Genomic DNA, 24,980 nt, shown 5'->3' on the forward strand with positions numbered 1-24,980 from the left:
CCAATCTTGTTAGGAGTTTCCATCTTGATTCCAAAAGGGAGAGAAGAGAACCAGCAAGGAAGTGCTACCCATTTCAGGCACGGCTCCTGCAGACTGCTAAATTTAGTATGATCTCCCAATCAAAATGGGTACAACATCCCATAAATCACAATGAAAATGGCATTTGAGACAGTCTCTCACTGGCTTGAAATCTGGAGATTTGGGTAGGCAGGCTGACCAGTGAGCTTCAGGGAGGCCCCTGTCTAAGCCTCTCCAGCTCTGCTATTACTAGCACATGGTATCACAACTGGTGTTTACATGGTTTGGGACTCAAATTCACATGACCATACTTGTATGGCAAGCATTTTACCAACTAAGCTGTCTTACATCCCCTGCCCGTTCCTCTACTTCCACTTCTACTTTACATTTGTCTCAGCAAGCTTTCCCTTGTGAGATGGCATCTTTGCAGTATCCCTTCTTTATCCCCCCAAATTTGTCTTCCATAGCTATGCTCCTTTGAGGCTTCAGAGTTTATCAATTTAGTTGTGACACTCTAGTAGCTGAGCCAGGAGAATCTTCAACTTCAATTCCCTGATCAATTTCTTTTCTACTTTCCTTGTACTGTGTCTTCCCTCCACTTTTCTACCTCTTTCTTTGCCTGTGTAAGAGCTAGACATTTTAGCACAGCTTATTCCTACAGCCAGTACAACTTTAGCCAGACTTTTTGACAGTTTCCTCCCTTCTGAATACACTTTTGCATATATCAGTATTTTTATAGAACCAATTCCTAGAAGTAGAACTGCTAATCAATTAGTCTTCAATTAGTCTTTACATTTTTTATGCACAAGTGACCCTGTTTACATGCCACCTGTCATATATTAGCTTCTGTGAAGCTGCAATAGAGATCAGTTCAGTATCTGATGAAGAAACGGTATTGGATGATTTTACCTGCTACTTTGCAGATCTAATGAGAAAACAGTATTTGATGTTTTACCTGTTACTTTATAGATCAGTGGGATCAACACCTTTTTAAAACCTAGCCCCTACCAAAGTTATATATCATTTGAATTTGACTTTAATCTTTTCATTTTTTATATAAACTACATGGACTCAATATTATGTTATTACCACATAATTTATTAATTACAGGCACTTTTTAAGGATCAGGCTAGTGGTCATTTTTCTTACTTATAAATAATGGGATACGGCGCTGGAGAGATAGCTTAGCAGGTAAGAGCAGTGACTGCTCTTCCAAAGGTCCTCAATTCAAATCCCAGCAACCACATGGTGACTCACAACCACCCATAATGAGATCTGACAATACTGATTTCAAATGGATTTTCCCTCATGGAAACAACTTCGACACCCTATTGCCACTGTATCTTCATTTCTATAACTACCCGTGCAACCATCATCTCTGCCTCCTTTTGCCTACACCTACATTGCCCTTTGGAAGGCATCTAGAGACTGCCTGCCTCCTCTCTTCACAGTGGAAACCTCTGGCCAGGGTTCCAACTCTTATAGATCAGTCTGTGTTCTTAAGTGCTAGATCAGTGGATCTGACAATATGGGACTACTAAATGGCCTAATTTTTTAAAAATAATTGAGAAAGATAAATGTATTAGGGATAAAGAGATGGCTCAAAAATCTGTCATATCAAATATGTCTAAAATAAAAATAATCTTTGCTCTCCCTGACTGTGATCACAGCATACATACATAATTCCTACTCTTGTTTTATTATGAGACAGGATTTTGCTATGAACACCAGGATGATGGTAAATGCCCAGTCTTCCTTCCTCAGCTTCCTGAATGTTGAGTGTGGTAGACTGAATGAAACTGGCCCCCATAGCTTCACAGGGACTGGCACTATGAGGAGGTATGTTCTTGCTGGAGTAGGTGTAGCCTTGTTGGAACAAGTGTGTCACAGGTTTCAAAAGCTCTAGGTAGGCTCATTGTCATTCGCTGTGCCTGCAGATCCAGAAGTAGAACTCTCAGCTCCTCCAGCACCATGTACACAACCATGCTTTCTACCATGACTATCAGCCAGCTCCACTTAAATGTTTCCCTTTAGAAGAGTTGATGTGGTCATGGTGTCTCATTACAATAAAACCCTAGATAGGACACTGGGTTATAGGCATGTGCCATCAGGTCCAGCTCAGCTTAATTTGTAGCTTATTCTTACTTTTTAACCTATTGAGTTATTGTCAACATCCTTTGATTCTGCGTCTGTGTTCTCAGTAATTTCTTTCTGGCCATTCTCTGCACCTGAATGTTTCATACTAACATTTTGCACATACATGAGTTCCTGAGACAGTTTCATCCGAAACCAGGGTTCTAACAGATCCCATGCCACACTTTAACAAATGCCCTTCTGGTCACATGACTAACTTCCTGAACAGAATGACAGTGCTTCACTTCAAGATGCCACGTGTTTTTCTAACCATATTCTTCTAACCATTCAATCTTTAAACTAGAACTGGGGCTGTTCTTTCAGCTTTAAGAGTCTCATACCCAGCATTTCCAGGTAGCAACTGGAATTGAGTAATTGGGCTTGGGCCCAATCAGAATGATACTTAAGTCACGGGAAGTTCCTTCCAACTTTTACAGCACTTGGATTGTATTTCACATATATTGTCTTTCTATCCTACAATTCTTGTTTGCCTATGTAGAATAATTAAGCATAATGCCCCACAGGAAATTACCAAGACCTGTTCCCTAAGGGTCAAAGGCTCTCACTGACCTGGTCTTAGGTAGAGGTCAGCGGGAGCAGCAGTGATCCTTTCTCGCTCACGCTCACGTTCTCGCTCGCGCTCTCGCTCCTTCTCCCTTTCCCGCTCTCGCTCCCTCTCAGCACTCGCAGCTGCTGCAAGGTGTGTTGGGTGTCCTGTAAAACATGAGTCTGCAACTTAAAGATAAAACCGTCAGCCTATCATGTTACATGTGTAAATAAATGACTGAAAGGTTTCAAAAAGCTCCAAATATAGATGTATCAAGTAACAAGGCTTGGATAACAAATGGGGCACAGTATAAGCATTTAGGTTATTTGTGGAGAATCTAGTTATAGGGATATAATTTAAATGAAAAGCATCTTTCTCCCATTCAGTCTTGTTAGAGATGTATAACTTTTAAGCAATTTTGTCTGAGAAACAGAGAGCATTATTTTATATGTATATGCTTTCCCTAGAAAAACCACTGACTTATTTTCTGGAACATTTGTTCCCTTTTCTTCTAGAACAAGCGAGATATGTTATCATAGAGCATCTTACCTGGAGACAAAGCAGCAGCGTTATATGGCCTGGGAGGGAAAGTAATCTGGGTACCAGGAATATATGTGATTCTGTCCATGGGAGGGGTGCTTGTTCCCCCTGCATGAGGCACTAAAATTGTTGGAGGCATATTGGTCAGGTCAATGATTCCTATCCAAAGACAAATACAGTTTATTTATGTTAGGCATTACTATAAACTGAAAGCTAACTCTAGAAGTATATACATGGTTTTCCATTTCGTCTCCTTATAGCACACTGATAATTTGCATTCAATATAAAGTTTAAAATATTATCATTACTTCTTAAGACACTTTCTAAACCTAAACAAGATATGAACTCACTGAGCTCTACATAAGTAACCTCAGGTATGGACATAGTAAAGAAAACATGGCCTTCAAACACTTTCACAATTATATGGCTTATTTTGATTCTCTATAAGATCTCATCTCAATATATTATTTTACTTGCTTTCAAGGGCAAAAATCTACACAGGCAAGTATAAACTTCTTTTGTCTTTCCATCATTCATTTAACAAGTACTTACTAATTACTGGCAAATGTGAAAAAATTCTACATACCTCTTGTAGCTGGATACGGAAGACCCAGTGGCTGCTCTCGTGGGGACAGTCCCCTGGTGACATCAGGGCGTAGGTTCACTTGCATCTGCTGTGAGGTAATGTAGTCATTTAGGATTGTCTGTCTTGTGTTCTCCATTGCATAGAGCTGGTACTGACTTGGGTATCCTGGGGTTGGTGAAAGCTGTCTCTGAAACAGGTAAGCAGCAGCTGCTGAGTAAAAGAAAGAAAAAAATGGACTGAGTGTGTGAGATTAACGTGCTAAATGTTATCCTGGAAAGAGCAAGGAGGAAACACTGCCTGCCGAGCACACGCCACTCTCACTCAACTCTAGGGAGGACAGGGGTTCATTTTAAACCTTGACACATGAGTAATATAAGTCTAATTTCTTACTCTTTTTTCCCCCAAGCCATGGTTTCTCTGAGAGCAATAGGACTGTCCTGAAACTCCCTCTGTAGAGTTACACCTGCCTCTTCCTCCTATGTGCTGGGATTAAAGGTATGCACTACCATACCCTGTAAACTCAATTTATTTCAATTCGAGACATGTAATGGAAAGGGGAAGGACACCTGAACGTTCCTAATGTAGTTTTGTTTCAGTCATTACCATGAAACTTTATTACTTTTTCACCTGAAGTATATGAGAGTTGTGATTGAAAATTAAAGTCCTTTTTTGACAACAGGGGGAATCAATGTGGAAACAATTTCTAACATAGAAATTTTATTTCTCTAGAGGTAAAAAGGATTGAATATAACCATTCATGGGAAACCTTTTCTATGAAGGGCTAGATGAAATTTCGTGAGGTTTTAAGAGCTATACACTATTATTCATAGCTATTCGATTCTCTTAGTACTGAGACGCTATGGACTAAACAAACAAATGGCTAGGGGTCATGTTATAAAACAAATTGTCTACAGGAACAGGATTTCGTCAAGGAGCTACTGCCTAATTAGCCCCTGAAAAAGAGAATGACACCGGATACAAGGATGTCATAAGGGACTCGTGTGCACCTTGATCCTACCTTTCTAGACGGCTTTTGTCACTTAATTACCTTTACACTATACTTTCATTAAAAACAAACAAACAAACAAAAAAGCTAAGTAGTGTGGGGAATTTTTTTTATAACACAGAGGTAATGGTGAGATTTAATCAATGGTTTACAAAAAGGCACTGACCTTGGAACACTATGTTGTAATTAGCATATTTAATTCATCACATTAACCCACTTTTTCAATTAGACTTACCAAGTGCAATAAAGAACAAAGCTTTTCAGGCCCTTACTGATTTTAGTTCTTTAAGCTGTGTTAATATTTTATTACTTTGGAGTGCTGGTAACATAAGGGTATTCTAGTCACAAAACTGCACTGACTTGGACAGTAGTCTACACACTGAATAAGAACAGTCATATAGTATTTCTTTGCTATAAATTGTCACTAAATATTGGGCTTACCAGGATCCAAAGCCCTGTGAAAGGGCATGGCTGGATCCAAGTGCGTGGGAAGGTGGCTCCGATAAACCTCTCCTGCAGCGCTACTCCTATGATGGGGATCAAATGGGCTGTGACTCACGACGGGATCCACCCCGGGCACTGGAGACTTGGCTGTTATACTTTCTCTTTGGGTTGGGGTCAGAGTCGATTTCCTTTCATGGCTGGTAGACTTGCTGGAAGAAACTGTAACAGCAATAACAAAGCACCAATGCCACAAATCCTTGAGAACACTTCAACATATGCCCCAGCATTTAAAATTTATCTTGTAATATATCCGAGTGTGAGAACAAGTAGGAGCCTTGAAACTTGGAGACTACTGGGAGGTTTTGGAACATAACAGCAATTCTTAAACCACATTATGTTAAGATCATGAAAGGTAAGCTGGAAATGATAGCATATGACTTTAATCCCAGCACTCAGGAGGCAGAGGCAGGTGATCTCTGTGAGTTTGAGGGCAGTCAGGTCCAGGACAGCCAGGGCCACACAACACAGCAAAACCCTGTGTTAAAAAACCAAAATAAAAAGAAAATCATGAAAGGTCATACTGTTCCCTAAATCTCACTAGATGTGACCATGTTTTCATTTTTTTAAAAAGAATTATTTATTTATTTTATGTATATATATATATATTTTTATGTATATATATATTTTATGTATTTATTTTATATATATATATATATATATATACACACTGTAGCTGTCTTCAGACACACCAGAAGAAGGCATTGGATCCTATTATAGATGGTTGTGAGCCACCATTTGGTTGCTGGGAATTGAACTCAGGACCTCTGGAAGTCAGTGTTCTTAACCACTGAGCCATCTCTCCAGCCTGTGACCATGTTCCTACACGGTACTAACACCAAAATCCTAAAATAAAATAACATCTATTTTGTCCCCACCTATAGTAAGTCTCAAATTCTTCTCTCCTTGTGTTTTCTAAATTCTTTGCTACCTGTCAACTGTAAATCCTCCTAATTCTTGCTGTTCAGTCTGCCCTTGAGTGACTCTTTACCTCATAGACACCCACCTGCCCCCCTCATTCTCCAGTGACCCGACTGGCTCTAGTACACACCATCATACCACACACTCTGCTGCAGCCTCTATGTGGGAGTGTGTGTGTGTGTGTGTGTGTGTGTATCATTAGCCATGTCACTTAATTTCTCTCAAAAAAATATGTGTGTGGGCATTTGCCTTGTAGTATGTCTGTGCAGCACATGTATGCAGTACCCTTAGACATCACAAGAATATCAGATTCCCCAGGACTGGAGTTATAGGTGGCTGTTAGCTGCCATGTAGGTGTGGCCACTGAAGCAAGGTCCCCTGGAAGATGCTGGTGTTCTTCTTCTTTTTTCTTTTTTTAAAGATGTATTTGTTTCATGTATATGAGCACAATGTCGCTGTCTTCAGACACACCAAGAGAGGGCATCAGATCCTATTACACATAGCTGTGAGCTACCATGTGGTTGTAGGGAATTGAACTTAGGACCTCTGGAAGAATACAGTCCATACTCTTAAAGGCTAAGCCATCATTTCTCCAGCCGAACACTGGTGTTCTTAACTGCAGAACTATCTCTTCAGCCCTACTTAATTTCTTTACTTTTGTACTTCTGTCCTACTCATTATTAAACCCCACATACCGTGTACGTTTTGAAGGGAATAATTCACTGATATTAAATATATACTTGATATATAAGTATCATTATATGCTTCTGTTTTGTTTATTTACACAGTCTCTAACTTGATAGTCCGTAAACTTGCTTCTGTATCTGCCCTGCCTCCCAAGTGTGGGAATTAGGTGTGGACCACCACTCCCAATTACTATAAAGCTATTAACTGAGCTGGTCAGTGGTAGTGCACGCCTTTAACCCCAGCACTTGGAAGGCTGAGGCAGGCAGATTTCTGAGTTCGATGCCAGCCTGGTCTACAGAGTGAGTTCCAGGACAGCCAGGGCTAAACAGAGAAAACCCTGTCTCAAAAAACCAAAAAACAAAAAAAGCTATTAACTGAAATTCTGCTGGTACAAACATGGCCATAAACAAAAATTCTCTATCGAAATATAAAGTATGACTGGCCTATCCTGCCAAGTCCTTTTTCCTCTGTGGCAGCTCTAGTAGGCTGCCCTTCCCCTGCTGGTGGTGCACTCCTAAAACATTCTTCAACTCTTCACCATACAGCCTGAGGCCTAACACAGTGGTTCTCAACCTTCCTAATGCTGTGACCCTTTAATGCAGTTCCTCACATTTTGGTGACTCCCAACCATAAAATCATTTTTATTGCTACTTCATAGTTATAATTTCGGTACCATTATGAATTATAATGTAAACATCTGATATTCAAGGTAACTGATTTGCATTCCACAGTAGAGTCAAGGTCCATGGTTGAAAACGCTGGTCTAACTGGTAAAACCTCAAAATATACATACTGAGCCCCAGAGAACTGACCCACTTCCACCTCCCCAGTGTTGGGATTATATGCAGCCATCATCATGCTCAGTGGGCACCAACTAGATACGTGACTTCTGGAGATTGAATTTCACTGACTGGGTTGCTTCCCTAGCCCATTACAACCTGTGCATCTTGAGCCTTCTAGAGCTAATGATTTGGTATTTTGTATTTGTTGGAGGTAAAACATGCTGTAAAAATAATCAGACCAGGTAACAAAAGCCATACCATCAGAAGTTCTGCTCATCATGGGGGAGCCTCTGGATATGGTGTTCTGGTAGCTCACAGGAGTCCTGCGAGCACTGCTGTCATCATAGATTCCCGGGCTCAACTGTGCTTTGGGAGCTTCATGAAGCGTAGACCTGAGAACGGAGGGGCCAGAGCTCACCACTGACGTGTGCCGGGGTCGCACTGGCTCTCCTGCTTTCACATCCTCATATTTTCCCCGTTCTACTACTTTTATGTTCTCTGGTACAATTTCCAGCATTCCACGGGGTAGTTTGCTAGGCCCTGTGATTAAGGACTTCACATTGTGTTTGATAGCTGATTGACCTGAGTTGTTGTCAAATTTTATTGGTGTGCCCTAAGGGGAATGAAACAAACATTACAGGTAGCAAAGTTATCTAATACTACTCCCTCTAAGGTGTAGGTGTGCCTCACGGCAATTATACTTCACTGTGGTGACATCAATCTGAGCCCATGAACCCTTAAATATACACACTCCCAAACTGTGTGTACAAGAAAAACCGATGATGTGTATGTGAAAGATTTTCTACCAAGAAGTCTGATGTAAGAATTACCTAGAACAGCTAAGTCATATTTTTAAAACTGTTTCATAAATGTCATTCTGAAGTGGAATTGTTTACAGAAAGAGAGCCATGATCTATTTACCTGGGAAATGGAACCCTCAATTATTGGCCTCGTGCTCTGGACTACGTCTGGAGTTTTCCGGCTTTCCTGAGTTAGAATATCTTGCCGTGGAATCTCGTGAATGGAGCGCCCCATCTCTTTGATGGTGGTGATACCGTCATACGGTTTTCCTTTGGTAATGGCACCTTCAAATGCTCGGATGGGAGGGCTTTCCCTTTTTATCTGTTTGGGGTATTTAAGGCCGTCTTCAAAGCTTTCAGCTGTTGCTCTTGGTGTGCCTTTAGGAAGAGGTCAGGAAAGATAATTATTAAAATATTGCTCATGGTTGCAAAGTCCTGCCATTGAATTTCTACAACAGACCCTCAGGTAGGCATCCATGAATCATTATGTTATAGGGTTACTCAAAATTAATAGTTTCAGAATGGCTTTTATAAAGATACCTTGATATTAAAAGATTAGGTGAGTAAAACCTTCAGATAAATGATGTAGCTAAGAGAAAAGTTAAGACATAAGATTTAATACTTCAAAGAGTAAAATACCTTTAAAAGTAGGTTTAATACTCCATAAAATTAGTATTAAACTACCTTGCCAGTGAATCAACTTATAATAAAAAGGCAAAACACAATGTACCCTGCATTATGGAACCAGACAGCACAGTCCTTTCTTTGAGGTCAGAATGAGGGCTCCCCCTGGGTAATGCTCGGCATATAAGACCTTTCAAAACAGTAAAGAAATCCAGTTATTAAACAATGTATTGTTAATTTATAAAACCGAATGTTGTCTATAGAGAATATGACTTTGATAAAAAGCTCTATGAAGGAAGGGGTGTAATTTCAAAATCATACACGATTCAGACACTATCCAAAAGACTGGTGAGATGGTGTGTAAGAAAGGGTACTTGCTGCCAATTCAGATAACCTGGGTTCAATACTCAGGTCTCATATGATGGGAGGAAAGAGCTAATGCCTGCAAGTAATCTTCTCACCACAACATTTGCACAACACGCACACACACTCACACACACACTCACACACACATTCAAATACTCTCACTGAATAAATGTAAACAAAGGAATAAATCAGAAATACCTAATATGTGGTTATATAATTCATTTAAAAATATTTTAAAGGTTTAATTACCTATAATTTTTATGTTTCTGTGCCCCTTGTCGCCTTGTGCATACTGGATGGTGAGCCTGTGTGTGTGTGCTGGGAACTGAGCCCCAGTCCTCTACAAGAGCAGCCAGTGTTCTCAGCTGCTGACCAATTCTCTTGTTCCATAACTACTTTCCAGAACATTTTCCCAAATACAAAATGACAAGGAAAGGTATTTAATTTTAGTTTAAAACAGAAAGAACTTTTAGCTGGACTTGTTAATAATACATGCCACCTATAATACTAGTACTTGGAAATAAGAGTTAGGATCAGAATTCAAGGAGTCTGAAACTCACCAATACCAGACTACACCCTACCTATGCCCTAAAATATGATCAACACTAAAGCTAAATTATCTCTCTTTAAAAAATTAGAATATTTAAGCTGAGCATGATGGCAGACACCTTTAATCTCATTACTGGGGAAAGAAGATACAAGACAGTCTCTGAGTTTGCAGCCAACCTGATCTAGATACTGAGTTTCAAGACAGCCAGGACTACAGAGAGAAATCCTGCCTCAAACAACAACAGAACACTTATATTTATACAATGAGAACTAATAACAGTTAAAAGTCGCCAAATAAAAGCAAACTGTGGCTGGGCATGGTGTGCACATCTTTAATCCCAGGACTCAGGAGGCAAAGGTGGGCTGGCTAAAGTCTGAGCTTAATGCCAGTGTGAACCACACACTGAATTCAAGACCTGCCTGGACCAAAGAGTGAGACCCTCTGTTTTGTTCTGTTTTCTTTTATCCTACCACCTTTCTTTCCCTTTACCCATTTTAGAAAGTGTAACCCTACTAAGAGCGCCCCACCCCTTCCCCCTTTAAAGTAATTAACAGTAAACCAGGAAACCTGGGCATAGAGAAGCCTTGCTAATGAGAGGAAGAACCATAAACTGGATGTGAATTTGAACAGCATAAAAAAAAATTTTTAAAAAAATCTTATAAATTTCATTGTTAATTCAACTTCTCATTGCATTTTAGGTTTTAAATTCAGCATAGGTTTAATTATATAATAATTTTTTGCTTAGTATACTTTTCCCCTTAAGGTCCTTTGTGTGCTAGTATCTATTTCCTTCACTCCAACATCAATAAATGTACAAACAAATTTTAGAAGATTAACGTGATAGGAAACACACACTGTTTTTTGAGCTCTGGTTACTTCATTTAATATTTTGAAGTTCCATATATCTTCCTAAAAATTGCCTAATTTCAGTTTTCTTTATGGCCAAATAAAACTCCACTGTGATATGGACCACATTCATCTACTGATGATGGACACCTAGGCTGATTCCATTTCTGTGCTATTTATTTATTGTGGGAAGAGCAGCAGTACACACAGGTGAGGAAATACCTCTGTAATTGTCCATAAAGCTCTTTGGGAATGCTGAAACAGGATGGCACATGCTCAAAAACAGACATGTAGATTGATGAAACAGAATGTAAGACCTCCATACAGCTGTAGTCACCTGATTTCTGACAAAGGTGACTAAAATAGTCACCAGAGAAAGAGCTTCTGGGGCTGGAGAGATGGCTCAAGAGGTTAAGAGCTCTGACTGCTCTTCTGAAGGTTGTGAGTTCAAATCCCAGCAGCCACATAGTGGCTCACAACCATCCGTAATGAGATCTCATGCCCTCTTCTGGAGTGTCTGAAGACAGCTAGAGTGTACTTAAATAAAAAGATAGCCTTGTAAACAAATGGTGACAGGAAGTGGAGAGCCATCTGGACAAACCTCTAACCTGGTATAAACATCCACACTCTAAGTGGATCAAAGGCCAAAATAGAGGTCCTGAGCCTCTGAAAATGGTAGAGGAAAAAGGAGAGAAAATATTTCAAGATACAGGCACAGGCGAGGATTTTCTGAATAGAACTTGGGTTACTAAGGAAATAAAGCAAATATTGACAAATAGGACCTCATAAAATTAAAATCTATACCATTACAAGGGAACCATTACAAGGGAAGCAGCAGCCCACAGAATGGGAGAAAGCCTCTGCTGACTATAAATCCAACAAGAGTATCATATAGACTGTACAAAGAACTAAAAACCCTAAACTACTCAATCAAAAAATGGACTGAGAGCTTACAGAGAGGTCTCAAGGGAGAAAATATAAACAGCTAATAAACATCTTAAGTATACAACATACTTTAGTCACCAAGGAAATGCAAACTAAAGCTATTTTGATATTCTATCTCATCCCTGTCAGAGTGAAATTTCATAAAGAAAAAAATTATAAGAAATGCTAGAAAGAATGAATGAGAAAGAACACTTATTCATTGATGGTAGGTAGTAGTATGAACTAGTGTAGACATTACAGAAACAGATAAAACATCCATGACCCTAGTTTACTACTCTGGGAATATAAACGCTGACTGTATCTTAGTTAAATCACTGCTCAAATATGAAGTAAACCTGGGGAAAAGAAAATGAAGAAATATGGACATTGTAAAGAGAAAAAAAATGAACATAACACCTAAATAAGGAGTTTTAAAGCACTATCTTCAGGAGTCGCTGTGGGTAAAGTGCCTGCTGCAGAACCATGACATCTGTAGCATGTACATGGACTGCATCTATAAACCCAATGCTGGAGGGCACAGATCCCAAGGACTCAAAGGCTAGCCAGTCCGGCCGAAGTGAAAAAAAGACTACAATGACCTCTGGTTTTGGTAAAAACATGGACAAAGGAACAAACACACATTTTACATTAACAAAAAATACTAATTAAAGCTTAGAAGTAATCATATACATTTAACCTAAAGAAAATACAGATGATTTTAAAGGATGTTTTATTTTTACTTTATAAGTCTTTGGCCTCCATTATGTATCTGCACCATATGTGTGCACGTCCCTATGGAAGCCAGGAAACATATCACATCTCTAGGAACTGGAGTTACAGTCCACTGCAGCATTGTGTGGGTGCTGGGAACCAAACAGGGGTCCTCAGGAGAGCAGCGGGTGCTCTAAACATCTATCTAGCCACAGGTTATGTCTTGTTTTCTTTTTAAATAGAGAAAATAGAACTCTGAGAAAAATCACACAGGCCTTACTTGGCCTTGAATATTTTAACTAGATGAAATGATCTGAGGTAGGCTACGGCTTAAGAGTAAACCAAACCACAGTGACTCCTGAATTCATAACATAGTCAGCATCAAGTTGGACACTGGCCTATAATCTGCTGACACTGATGAATATAACCCCTTAATTTCCAGTTGAAGAGATAAGCACAGAGAAATACTCTAGGGAAAGTTCAACTAAAGAGAAAATAAAATCCATATCCCTGCTCTATTCATCATACATCATTTTTACCTCATACCTCATGTATTAAAAAGAAATTCTGAAAGTGAGTTTTGTATCCCCACCACCACCACAGATTCATTGAACAAGGAGGTAGTTCTACAAGAGCTAATGCATCTAAACTAACAGTCACCTCCACTATGACCACTATATTCAGTTTTTAAATCCTTCTACTATGAAGTGCCAGTGAGTCATAGAGTGACATGTTGTAAATTTAAAATTATATTATTTCAGGTAGAAATGCTAGTAATTAAACCCAATAAAACAAAACTACTACACAGAGTGAAGTGCATCTGAGTAACACTTGAGGTCTTTACCCTCTAAAGGTGCTGACACAGGAGACTCCCTCATCGACATGCCTTGCTTTATATTTCCTTCCACTGACTCATAGCTTCTTTTTAAACTCATTTCATGAGCTGTTCTTGGACTCCGAGTCCCTTCTCGGGCATTCTTAATATCTGTAGAATATAGAAACAAGAATTATTCAGAGCCTAAGGCCTATTTATAATGTGCAGTGAACTAAGACCTTAGTATTAGTCTTCTAAAAACAACTTGATCCCAGCACTCAGGAGGCAGAGACAGATGGATCTTTATGAGTTTGAAGCTAGCCTGGTCTACACAGTAAGTTCCAGGTCATGTATAGTATGACTCTGTCTCAAACAAAACAAAGCAAACAAAAACTTGTTCTAACATATATTTATGTAGACAGCATCCATGAAAACACTTCTGTTTTCTACAGTATTAACTGAATGACTCCTGTGTGCCAGGGAAAGGCTAGGCTTCCAGGTTAACAAATTAAGTCCCTTCTCATGAAACTTACAATGGAGGGTACAAAAAAATATGCTAAGGCTGCAAATAAGGGTTAGCAATTAAGAGTACTCAGTGTTCTTCCACAGGATCTGAGTTTAGTTCCCAGAACCTACATCATGGGCCTCACAACTACTCCAGCTCCAAAGGATCTGATGGCCTTTTCTGACTTCCACAGGAACACACATGAATTATGCAAAAATCCATGGCTCACGCACACAAGCACACAAATAAAAAATACTAAAGAAATTAATAATAGGCCTTACTGTCCAATGTAATGCATACTAGGGAAAGAAATTTATAGTATGCTGCAAGAATGATGAGACAGAAACTTGACATGTCCAGGTCCATCCAGAAAAAGCAAGCTGAGAACTGAAGGACAAGTAAGAGATGCTTATGTCCAATATAAAAGCAGGAAACAATGGCACAGGCAGAGGAATAGGCTCAGATATCTCAAGAATGACAGAGCATGCTACCTCTTAAAGGAACATCGTCAGCTCAGTACAAAGCCAACGTGAAGAATGGAGTTAGGCAGAAAAGTTTAGGGCTAAGAGGAAAAGTGGCAATCAAAAAAAAAAAAATTGTAAGGGCAAGCAAAAGGAGACCGTGGAGTGAGTTGACGCCATGGGACAGTCTTGTAGTTATCCTTTAAGGTCACAGAAAGTAAAGCAGGAAGCATGGTGATTACTCCAGGTAAGTGGCACACCCTCAGTTGTCCAGACAAAAGGTAATGGTTGCAGGCAGAATAAGGGATTGATTGATTGCAGAGACTTTAGGAAACAATCTAATGATTTTGTAATATGTTGGATATGAAAGAGGAAAAGAGAGATACTTAGATTTCTAGCTTCTTTCCCTTTTCCCAAAGTAAAATGTTCATTTATGCTAGATGTGTTAAAATAAGAAATAAGACTAGTGTAGATTACACAACATCAGGTACTCTGTTCATCTCTTTGTATCAGAGACAAAGAGAAAATATTGATAATGACTATTTCAAGGTTGTAGTCAGAAAACTCAAACTCAGCCCTGTGACTGATGATTACAGCATACATTAGTTATTCTTAGAAAAGATACTCAAAGGACAAAACAGATGGCTAGATTTGATAGGTGGAAGAACAGACATATATATATTTTTATTAAGGGGAGTTCAGTCCAACATTCTCATCTTGATTATCAGATTATCTGTTTCTTAGTTCCTTAGTTCCTTAATAGACTCCTATTAAATAGATCCCTATTAAAATAAAAGCTACTCCATTTAAGTTAAATGAAGATTCTTTTTCTAGGTTAGGAATGACTAGTCACTGACAATGTCTGCTGTTAATTACAATACACTTCCCCTGTGCTCTTCACTCTTACAACTGTCTTAATTGATTTTTTACAAAATATCCCCTTTCACAAGGAGAAAATAGGTCTGCAAAAAATAAACTGACTTACCTATAATAAGAAGGTAAAATCCCACGTCCTAAGATTGGCATCAGTGAATAAACAATACTTACTATCATATGATAAGATATGTCCACTTTTGCCTTCATAAATAACATGGCCTTTGGATGTAGCTTCCTCTCTGATTTTCTCAGGACTGCTTTCTTCAATAGGCATCCTGGAAACAGGTCCCTTCACCAAAGCCTCTGTTGGTATGCTAGCCGGGGGCAGAGCTGGGGTCCCCTGGCATCAAAACAAACACAAGCACCCAAGAGTCACTTATGCTTAGAAGAAGCAGACATGTAGAAAATAGAACCTGCAAGTCAAATCAATCTTCAAATAAAGCAAAGTACAGAAGAGGAAACAAAACACTTCCCTCCTATAAACATAAAGAAACCCCATACCTCGATCCTTCAACTCCACTATGACAGAGAACTTAAGCTGATCATAGCATGTGAGGTAAAACAGTTTTGTCCCCCACTCCCCAACACCTATTAGCAAATCCCTATTGAGGAGTTTAGTTTTCAGAAAACAAGTAAGTTTTAAGCTGGGCAGTGGTGGATTAAATGCCTTTAATCCCAGGACTTGGGAGGCAGAGGCAAGAGGATTTCTGAGTTCAAGGTCAGTCTAGTCTACAGAGTTCCAGGACAGCCAGGGCTACACAGAGAAACCCTGTCTTGTAACACCCCCAAAAAAGTTTTAAGTCTAAATGTAATAATTTTTAATAAAATATAATGAAAATAACACTAAATTAAGTTTTAAATGTGATGTACTATAACTTTCAAATTGTAATGAGAGGAAAACAAACGTTCATTATCTAGCTGCCTGCATGTTTGGTGCCTGGGCTTTGGTCATCTAAGGAGAGGAAAAGCTCAGATGCCTTGTTTAGTGAGCTAATCAGTCAGGAAACATCACCAGTGTCTCACCACCATTAGTCTTCCACTAGACTGACAGTAGTGGAGCTTTATGACCTTTTTTTTAGGGAAACTGTTTACTGTCAATTACACAGAACACTGTATAAGTGGTAGATTGGGTTGTAAATGAAGACCAGATCTAACCCACTCCTTTGTATAGGGTCTCTACTACTTTGAATTTGAGGCAATACACTCTTAGTTTAAAGGGTGTGAGTGACAGGAGCAATGTGTCTAGCACACCCAGTCATGAAGAAAGTTCAGTAGGAAACATCAGGAAATCCTCAACATGCACTCTGTGCCAATGAGCAAATTTTAAAATATATACATCTGAGCGTCATTTGACCCAATTAAAACTATTTTCCTAATAAAACGTTGGATGCCGGAACAGTAAGAAAGATGTAAAGATAAATATAACATATAGGCCCGTGTATTATTTTTTTCTGAGTACATTTAAGTGTTAACTTATTTTGAAATGGCATACTTGGACCAAATAATGAGAGACAGAGAGTTCCTATGTAATGTTCTAAGTCAACATAAACCATAACAACTTCATAACTGGGAATTGTCTTAACAGGGTAATTCTGAACCACAATGTCCTGAGCAGAGTCAACCAAAGGCTCGGGAAAGCACAGGCTGCTGGAACTTCTCCCTGAGGGTTTGAATCCAGTAAATCTAGCACAAGGCTTAAGCATTTATGGCTAGCAACTTCTCAAATGATACTGATGCTAATGGTTTTAGGGCCCATACCTTTAGTAACAATACCTTAGGTAACAAGGATACAACAGAAGAACAAGCTAGTAACAATATACAAACACTTGTATCCGTGTTTTTAAAAAGCAAAATATATGGACTTTACTACTTTTCCCATTTATGTAAAATTTTTAAAAGGGAGCTGTTTTACATTTCAAGTTAAAATTAGTATCTAGCTAGAAAAAGAAATACCTTCCATTAATCAAAATTAGGATTCTGTTTAACTTCAAATATATTTGATCTCTGATGTACTCAATGAATTTGAACACAGCAGGTTACACATTGAGATCACAAATATACCTTTTCACAAGGAGCAATAAGAAAGCAATTGTTTTCTTCTCAATTTCTATTTAATCTAAACACAAGATAAAAGCTTTTCCAGGAGATCTGTAAGGACTATAACATCTTCTGCAAGTTTCTTTTGCCAATTTCCAGGTGAGTAGTGACACCTTGAATAACTACAGTAGAAATAACATGGCTTGGAGTTAAAGTGCAATAGGAAAGGAAACTATGCAGAACTGAAGTTTATTATTATTGAGAGCTGGGTTCACATTAGAACGAAGAACAACAGACTTAGGAACAACGCTGCTGTAACAACTAAAGCTCCTGATAAGTCTAGCTTCCCTAGCTACTGTTCAGCATGCTGGAGATGATGGTCAATGCACTGACCTGGGTAATAGAGCCCCGCAACGACGAAATGGTCTCCACTGAGATTTTGCTGGCTGGAGTTCCCCGAGTTATACTTCCTTCTTGGACAGCCCCTGCAGTGCCTAAATAAAAACAAAGCCATCACTAAATCATTGCCTTCTTCCTGACAGCCCCCACTCCACAATACCAGCTCTCACACAACAGAATGGGGGCAGGAATAACAAAAATTATCCTAATGAAATATATGTCTCAAAATATCATAAATGATTTTTAAAAAGGATTGTTCAAACTGATGATGAAGGATTATATCCATAGATTTGTGCTGCTCACAACCCTAGTCAGAAAAGCTTCTTTGTGCAGTGGGCAAAAGTGAATATAGAGACTTTGTCCAAATTACTAATAACCAAGAGTGTGAAGCCCTAAATGGCACACCTGTATTTAAGAGCCAGAGTACAGGTAGGAGTGCCCTGAAATGCTATTGCATGTATGAACTCAACAGCTATGGTTAACTGCATAAGACCAGAAAAAGGTCAAGCCAATCAAAAATCTTTTTTTTTTTTGGTTTTCTGAGACAGGGTTTCTCTGTCTAGCCCTGGCTGTCCTGGAACTCACTCTGTAGAACAGGCTGGCCTCAAACTCAGAAATCCACCTGCCTTTGCCTCCCAAGTGCTGGGATTAAAGGCATGTGCCACCACTGACCGGCTGCCAGTCAAAATTCTAACATGGATGATGGTGTGCTCACAAGGCCCTACCAGTGGTGGAGAACTGTTGGTGGCTTGTAGTTGCTTAGGGAAAGAAGCGATTTTTCTTGAGGGGACTGGAACCATGTGTAGGCTGTCTGTGATCCAACGGACGGCACCACATACATGCATACATAGGCAACAACAATTGTACTATAGGCTATTTAAAAAATGAGAGAGCAGTAGCTGAGAACATGAGATTGGGAGGGAGCATGTTGAGGGGGGAAGAGTTGGTGTTGGGAAAATGATCAAAATACATTATATAAACATATAAAATAACAGAATAAATAAATACATTATTAAAAAATGACTACTGACATTAATAACTTCAGAGTTTGGTGAGGCTTTTGGGGTTTTGTTTTGGTACTATATGCCCATCAAATTTCAAAGTTTTAAAATTACTGGGCCAGAGAGATGACTCAGTGGTTAAGAGCATCAACTGCTCTTCCAGAGGTCCTGAGTTCAATTACCAGCAACCACATGATGGCTTACAACCATCTGTAATGGGGTTTGATGCACTCTTCTGGTGTGTCTGAAGACAGCAATAGTATACTCATATAAATAAAAATAAATAAATCTTTTTTAAAAAGTTACTTTTACATGGAAGCAAAAACATAAAAATCAGTAACTTGAAGAAATAAGTCATTAAAATATATTAATGATTGAGCTGTTTGTAGTCCTATATACTTATAATTGACTTTGGAGGTTGAAGTAGGAGGACTGAGAATCCAAGTCCAAACTTGGCTACACAGCACATCCAAGGCCAGTAAAATTATCAATGTTGCCACAATTTAGGATGTACCCTCCCCCCCAAAATTTAATGAGTTATTTTAAAAAGTTTACTATAGGCAAAAGTTTAACACAACTGTCAAACTGGATACAGTTTTACCTCTGACCACACCTTCATGCTGCGCTCTGACCAATAAACCCTCAGGTTGTGAGTTTTGGCTTCTTGGAGAAAATTCTTCCTGCTTGATGTAGGTCAAAGGAGCTATGGACAAAAGAAAGAGAAGCATAAAAAGACCAACCACTGAATGGCTGACCATGATGCTACAAATAGGCATGATAGAACTATGGCCACTCACTGACCTGATTTGTTAGATTCCTGCTGCCGTGGCAATCCAAGAGAGATAGACCCTACCGAGGGCTTAGCTGCTTCTTGAGTATAAGCCTGATTATGAGAAGACAAGTAAGTGCCAGGAGTTCCCTAAAAAATAAAAAAATGAAAGAGTTAAAAGACTAAGCACTGTCTTTCCTGAAAGTAAAGTCAACTTTCAAATTTCTGCCTATAAAAATCTGCATCTTTGCCACTCAAAATTTTAAAAAGTAATTGGACAAACCGAAAATTCAGCATAGATTATTAAGTTAGAAAAACTATAGGAATGAAATATGCATACTAACAGTATCACATATTACATATAGATATTTATTAGCCAAGTCTGCATGGACTTGTCCTGCCCTTGGAGGAGGCTGCAACGCCCATCACTTGTTTGTGTAATAATGTACATACTTAACATTCCTCTTTCAAGGAACGACCTGAACAACTCCATGAAGTACTGAAGGTGAAGGTGTGCCTAATGTCTCAGCAAGACTGTAAATGCTGAGACCTTCAGGATAGCCCTTATGGTATGGAAAAGGACTCTAAAAACTTGTTAAAAAATACATAACTTCTCAAAAACTAAGGATGCAATATTAGTTATATGAGGGGCTTCACAAATCTAAAGGAACAAAAGCAGCTGTACTGTGAGCCAATTTATCAGAAAGTTACTAGGGGAGGAGATACGAGATTTAGAGAGTGACAATTGCAAGAGACCCCCTCCAGTTAAACTGTTTTTGTTTTTATGCTTAAAAAGGCAAACAGGGGGCTGGTGAGATGACTCAGCAGGGAAGAGCACCGACTGCTCTTCGGAAGGTCATGAGTTCAAATCCCAGCAACCACATGGTGGCTCACAACCACCCATAATGAGATCTGATGCCCTCGTCTAGTGCGTCTGAAGACAGCTACAGTGTACTTACAGTAATATAATAAATAAATCTTTAAAAAAAAAAAAAAGGCAAACAGATTCTAGAATTCAGGTTCACCTGGATACTGAGCAAAGTTAGGCCCAGGTGTGGTAGAAATGTTAATTTCAGGATGGGGTCCTACCTAGCCAGTTTATAGTCTATACTTAAAAGAGGCAGGCAGGTCTCTGAATTCTTTTGCAATGTTAAAAGAAAATGTATGCATGGCCACCACTTAAAGAATTGAGGGGCTGCAGAGACCAGATGCTGATTCACAGAATACTCAAAAGAAGCTTGGAGTAAATGACCGGATTAATATGTAAAATAAGAGACAAGGTTTAAGATCTGCAAGAGATGAGCTATCCAGAGGTTTTTTTTAGAACAGTGAGAGAGAAATGCCATAAGCAGAGCATAGAGAGAGAGAGCAGTCTGGAGATCTCCAGAGAAAGCAGAACTTAAAAGAAAGTAGACTAGAAAGCTGTCTCAAGCAGAACAACATAGGGCACCAGCTTGGCCCATGATTTGACTTCAAGTAATTTGTTTTCAAAGCTTTCAGATGTCCCTTCTCTCAGGAATCTGGACATAGCCAAGGCTGGTCCTTGGCATTTATTAAATTATCTAAAGCATTAACCACGATGTACTCAAAATGTAAGCTACTTTTAAGAATATTTTATATCTCTTAAAAATGCAAAAAGAATATGTATGAAAATGGCAAGAGTTCAGAAGTTACTTGAAAAGTTGCAACACATCCATTGGAACCCAGAAAGTTTTGTGTATATGCAAGGCTATGAATACCCTAAACAAAGACCTAAGAAACTCTCTCACCTCTGGCTGACCTAAGACCCTGTAAAGGAGAAAATAAAAAATTGAAGCAGACCTGTCAACTGACTGAGGGTAGTCTGAAGGCAAGTCTCAAAACACAAAGAGCTCCAACAGCAAGGACTCCGTCAGACTAATGGTTCCAAATCATTTAAGGAAATCTCTGTTCTGTCATGAGTTAATAAAAGCTGAGATTTTAGCAGGCACACATAAATAACACAGACTTTACAAATCAGTTGTCAAAAGCTACTAAGCAAGTAAAATATATATATATATAAGAGATTAAGAAAAAGGAGCTATAATAGCCCTGGGAGAGAACTGTATGATTTCCAAAGTTGCCACACCATAGAACACAAAATATGCAATTGTGCAGGCTGAGGAGATGATTCTGCGAGTGAAAGATGCTTGCCATCAAGCAGAAAGCCCGAGTATGACCCCTGAGACCCACAGCATGCCAGGAGACAGTCCATCGCCATGCACTGTCCTCTCATCTCCACATGAGAAACCAATGAATGTAATAAAAACTAAATGTGTATCTGACAAAAGTTACAAGCTATATAAAAAAAAAATTGACCCACATGTATGAAATAAAGCAATAAGCTTTTAACTTCTTAGACAGAGAATTAAAGGGAAGTACAAGAAGAATATGTAACAAAACACAAAATACATCACAGAGAATAAATGCATTGAGAAGAACAAAACAGAGGTTCTGGAACTGGCAGCTGTAACTACAGGTCAGGTATAATTAGCATACGTCTGCAACCCAGCACTTGCAAGGCTGAAACAAGATTTGAGACCAGCTTAGACCATGGAGTTCCAGGCTTGTCTGAGCTAAACATAATGAAACCCAATCTACAAAAACAAAACAAAACAAAGAACAAAAGCAAAAAAACAGAAAGAGAAAGAGAGACAGAGAGAGAAAGGCCCAAATCCTGAAAGAAAGAGGGGCGGGGAGGGAAAGGGAGATGGAGGGAGGTAGGCAGGCAGGCAGGCAGGCAGGCAGGCAGGCAGGCAGGCCGGCCGGACCAAATCCTTATGAACAAGAAGTACTATGGGAGGTCACAGGAAAAGTAAAGACGATACTACAAGATGTACAAGCACTACATTGTGCTTCATTCTCTGTGCTTCCCTGACAGTGATCTGTTTTTAGTAAACTGAAGTTTTGAATGGGAGATACAGCAGCATCGTAGAGAGATGGTCAACATCAAGCTGGCCTCAAACGTGTGGTCCTATTGCCCCAGCATCTAGGATGCTGGGGATTGATGCAACTATGTCCAGTTCTACATTACTTCTGACTTAAGGTCCATACATTCCTTTAAATATAATACTACTGCATACTTAATTAACAGACCACAGCATAGTATAAACATAAATTTTTATATATACTAGAAAATCAAAAAGCCTCTTATGTTATTGTTCACAAGATTATTTTTTTCTTTGATGATCTGGAATCAAGCTAATGATGTCCTCACTCATGCTTCTACTAGCCAAGAACTTACACAAACAAAGAATACATTAAAATTGCCGAGCATGTTGGTGCAGACCTTTAATCCCAGAATTTGGGAGGCAGAGGCAGGCAGATGACTGTGAGTTCAAGGCTAGCTTGGTCTAAGTAGTTACATTCTCAAGTCAGTAAGGATACATAAGACCCTGTCTCAATAAAATAAAATAAGATAAAGTAAAATAAAAACCATAGAATACATTAAAATTAATGAAATAGCCAAAATTAAACAGATACGCACATCACTTCTATAGTGGAAATTATAAAACACTTTAAATAGGAATTAGCAGTAATGACCTAGACAAATGAAAAGATGTGTATATAGATGAGAAGATTCAAAATTGTTGCACAGTGATTGTAACATACAGATAGGAAGCAAATACAAAGACAGGCAGATCTCTGAGAGTTCAAGGCTAATATGGCCTACAAAACAAGTTCTAGGACAGCCAAGGCTACATGAAGAAACCTTGTCGCACTAAAAGAAACAAAGAAAGTACAGACAGACAGAAAGGAAGACAGAAAGAAAGAGTAAAGGAAGATTCAAGATTGTTAAAATCTATTCCTATCTGAAATTGATCTGTAGGTTAATGTAACTCTGGCTTTTACAAAATTGGATAGATAGATAGATGATAGATAGATAGATAGATAGATAGATAGATAGATATATCTATATATAGAGAGAGTTTATATTACTATGAAAAGGGATATAGAATAATCAGAAAAATAAAAATATTACAGGATGTACACTAAATGATTTCAGGACATATGTTATAATGTGGCAATAGTGAAGACTATAATAACAAGAGAAGCAGAAAAGTAGATTCATGGAAAAACTGTGGGTGCAGATACAGATCCAAACATATAGTTAAATGCTCTTAAACAAAAGACAACCAGAACAATCATAAGAAAGGAAATTTTGAAAACCATGCTACTAGAAGTGAATGCTGGTTTTCAAACCATCATGTACAAAGAAACCAGCCTGTAACTGATCATAATGAAAGTAGAAGCCAATCTATAAAGCTTGTAATATGTAACTAATAGAGTATGAGAATGTGTTCAAGGTGTAACAATTATATGAAAATGTTCCATTTAGCTGGGCAGTGGTAGCACCCACTTTAATCTCAGCACTTGGGAGGCAGAGGCAGAGGGATTTCTGAGTTCAGGGCCAGCCTGGTCTACCGAGTGAGTTTCAGGACAGCCAGGGCTACACAGAGAAACCCTGTCTCAAGAAAAAAAAAAAAGTTCTGTTTAATAGTGCCATATACAGCGAATACAAAATGAAAAATTTTATATGTAGACTACATATTTTAAAGCTTCTGAAGATGGAAATATAGCTCATTCGATAGAGTATTTGTCAAACATGCAACTAGTCTTGTTTTCAATCCCTTGCACAAGATGAAGGCAGCATGGATGCACATATCTGTCATTCAAACATTGAGAGGTAGAAGTTCAAGGTCATTTTTGCTACATACTGGTATATAAAAGGCCTTTTCTCAAAAACAGTCAGCAAGATAGCTCAGTAGGTCAAAGTACTTGTCAGGTAGCCTGAAGACCTGAGTTAGATCCTCAGAATCTACACAGTAAGGGAGAACTGACTCTCAGTAAGTTCTCCTCTGACCTCCACAGGTACACCGTGACCTGTGTATGTCATATACATGTATAAACAAACACACAGGCATACCCAATGTATAAAAGAAAAAAAATTTTATTTATTTATTTATTTTGGTTTTTTGAGACAGGGTTTCTCTGTGTAGCCCTGGCTGTCCTGGAACTCACTTGTAGACCAGGCTGTCCTCACACTCAGAAATCCACCTGCCTCTGCCTCCCAAGTGCTGGGATTAAAGGTGTGTGCCACCACTGCCCGCAGAAAAAAATTATTATACAATACTTTTAGTACACTTGGGGTTTTACTGTGCTTTTTCATAGTGAGGCGGGCGTGAAGTTTTCTACTTGTGATGGCATACTATGTTCAGAAAATTTTTCATTTTTAGAGCATTTCAGGTTCCAGATATTCAGACTACAGTAGTCATGTCATAAAATCAGAAATATATAAGTATGGTCAAAGAGCATACAGAAAGTGTTTGACATAATTTTCAGGGAAACACAAACTACAACCACAATGAAATTACTTACTATAACTATTCAGAAGGTATAATAAGCATGCCTAAGATGGGAAGAAAAAAAAAAAAGTAACAATACATGGAACAAAGAATGAAACCAAAAATCTTGGTCTTCTACAATGTTGGTGGTGACATAACTACAGAATCACTTCTGAAAATCAACTTGACTCCTAAGCAACTATGTAAAAAAAA

The 24,980-nt window shown here is 38.7% G+C and overlaps 1 protein-coding gene across 1 annotated transcript in view; it reads right to left on the reverse strand.

The window, feature by feature from the left end:
- Ncor1 (nuclear receptor corepressor 1) overlaps positions 1–24,980 on the reverse strand; it is an 82,643-nt gene that overhangs the window by 20,021 nt on the left and 37,642 nt on the right. Inside the window, exons 11-21 of the mRNA XM_031354024.1 lie at positions 19,437–19,554; positions 19,237–19,338; positions 17,629–17,729; positions 15,370–15,538; positions 13,387–13,527; positions 8,643–8,899; positions 7,980–8,334; positions 5,272–5,493; positions 3,825–4,034; positions 3,248–3,397; positions 2,722–2,865 (exon numbers count right to left, since the gene is read on the reverse strand). Of these exons, the coding sequence (XP_031209884.1) occupies positions 2,722–2,865; positions 3,248–3,397; positions 3,825–4,034; positions 5,272–5,493; positions 7,980–8,334; positions 8,643–8,899; positions 13,387–13,527; positions 15,370–15,538; positions 17,629–17,729; positions 19,237–19,338; positions 19,437–19,554 (1,969 nt within the window). The remainder of the gene's footprint in view (positions 1–2,721; positions 2,866–3,247; positions 3,398–3,824; positions 4,035–5,271; positions 5,494–7,979; positions 8,335–8,642; positions 8,900–13,386; positions 13,528–15,369; positions 15,539–17,628; positions 17,730–19,236; positions 19,339–19,436; positions 19,555–24,980) is intronic.

This window comes from Mastomys coucha, unplaced genomic scaffold (genome assembly GCF_008632895.1).
Source record: "Mastomys coucha isolate ucsf_1 unplaced genomic scaffold, UCSF_Mcou_1 pScaffold5, whole genome shotgun sequence".
NCBI classification, from domain to species: domain Eukaryota; kingdom Metazoa; phylum Chordata; class Mammalia; order Rodentia; family Muridae; genus Mastomys; species Mastomys coucha.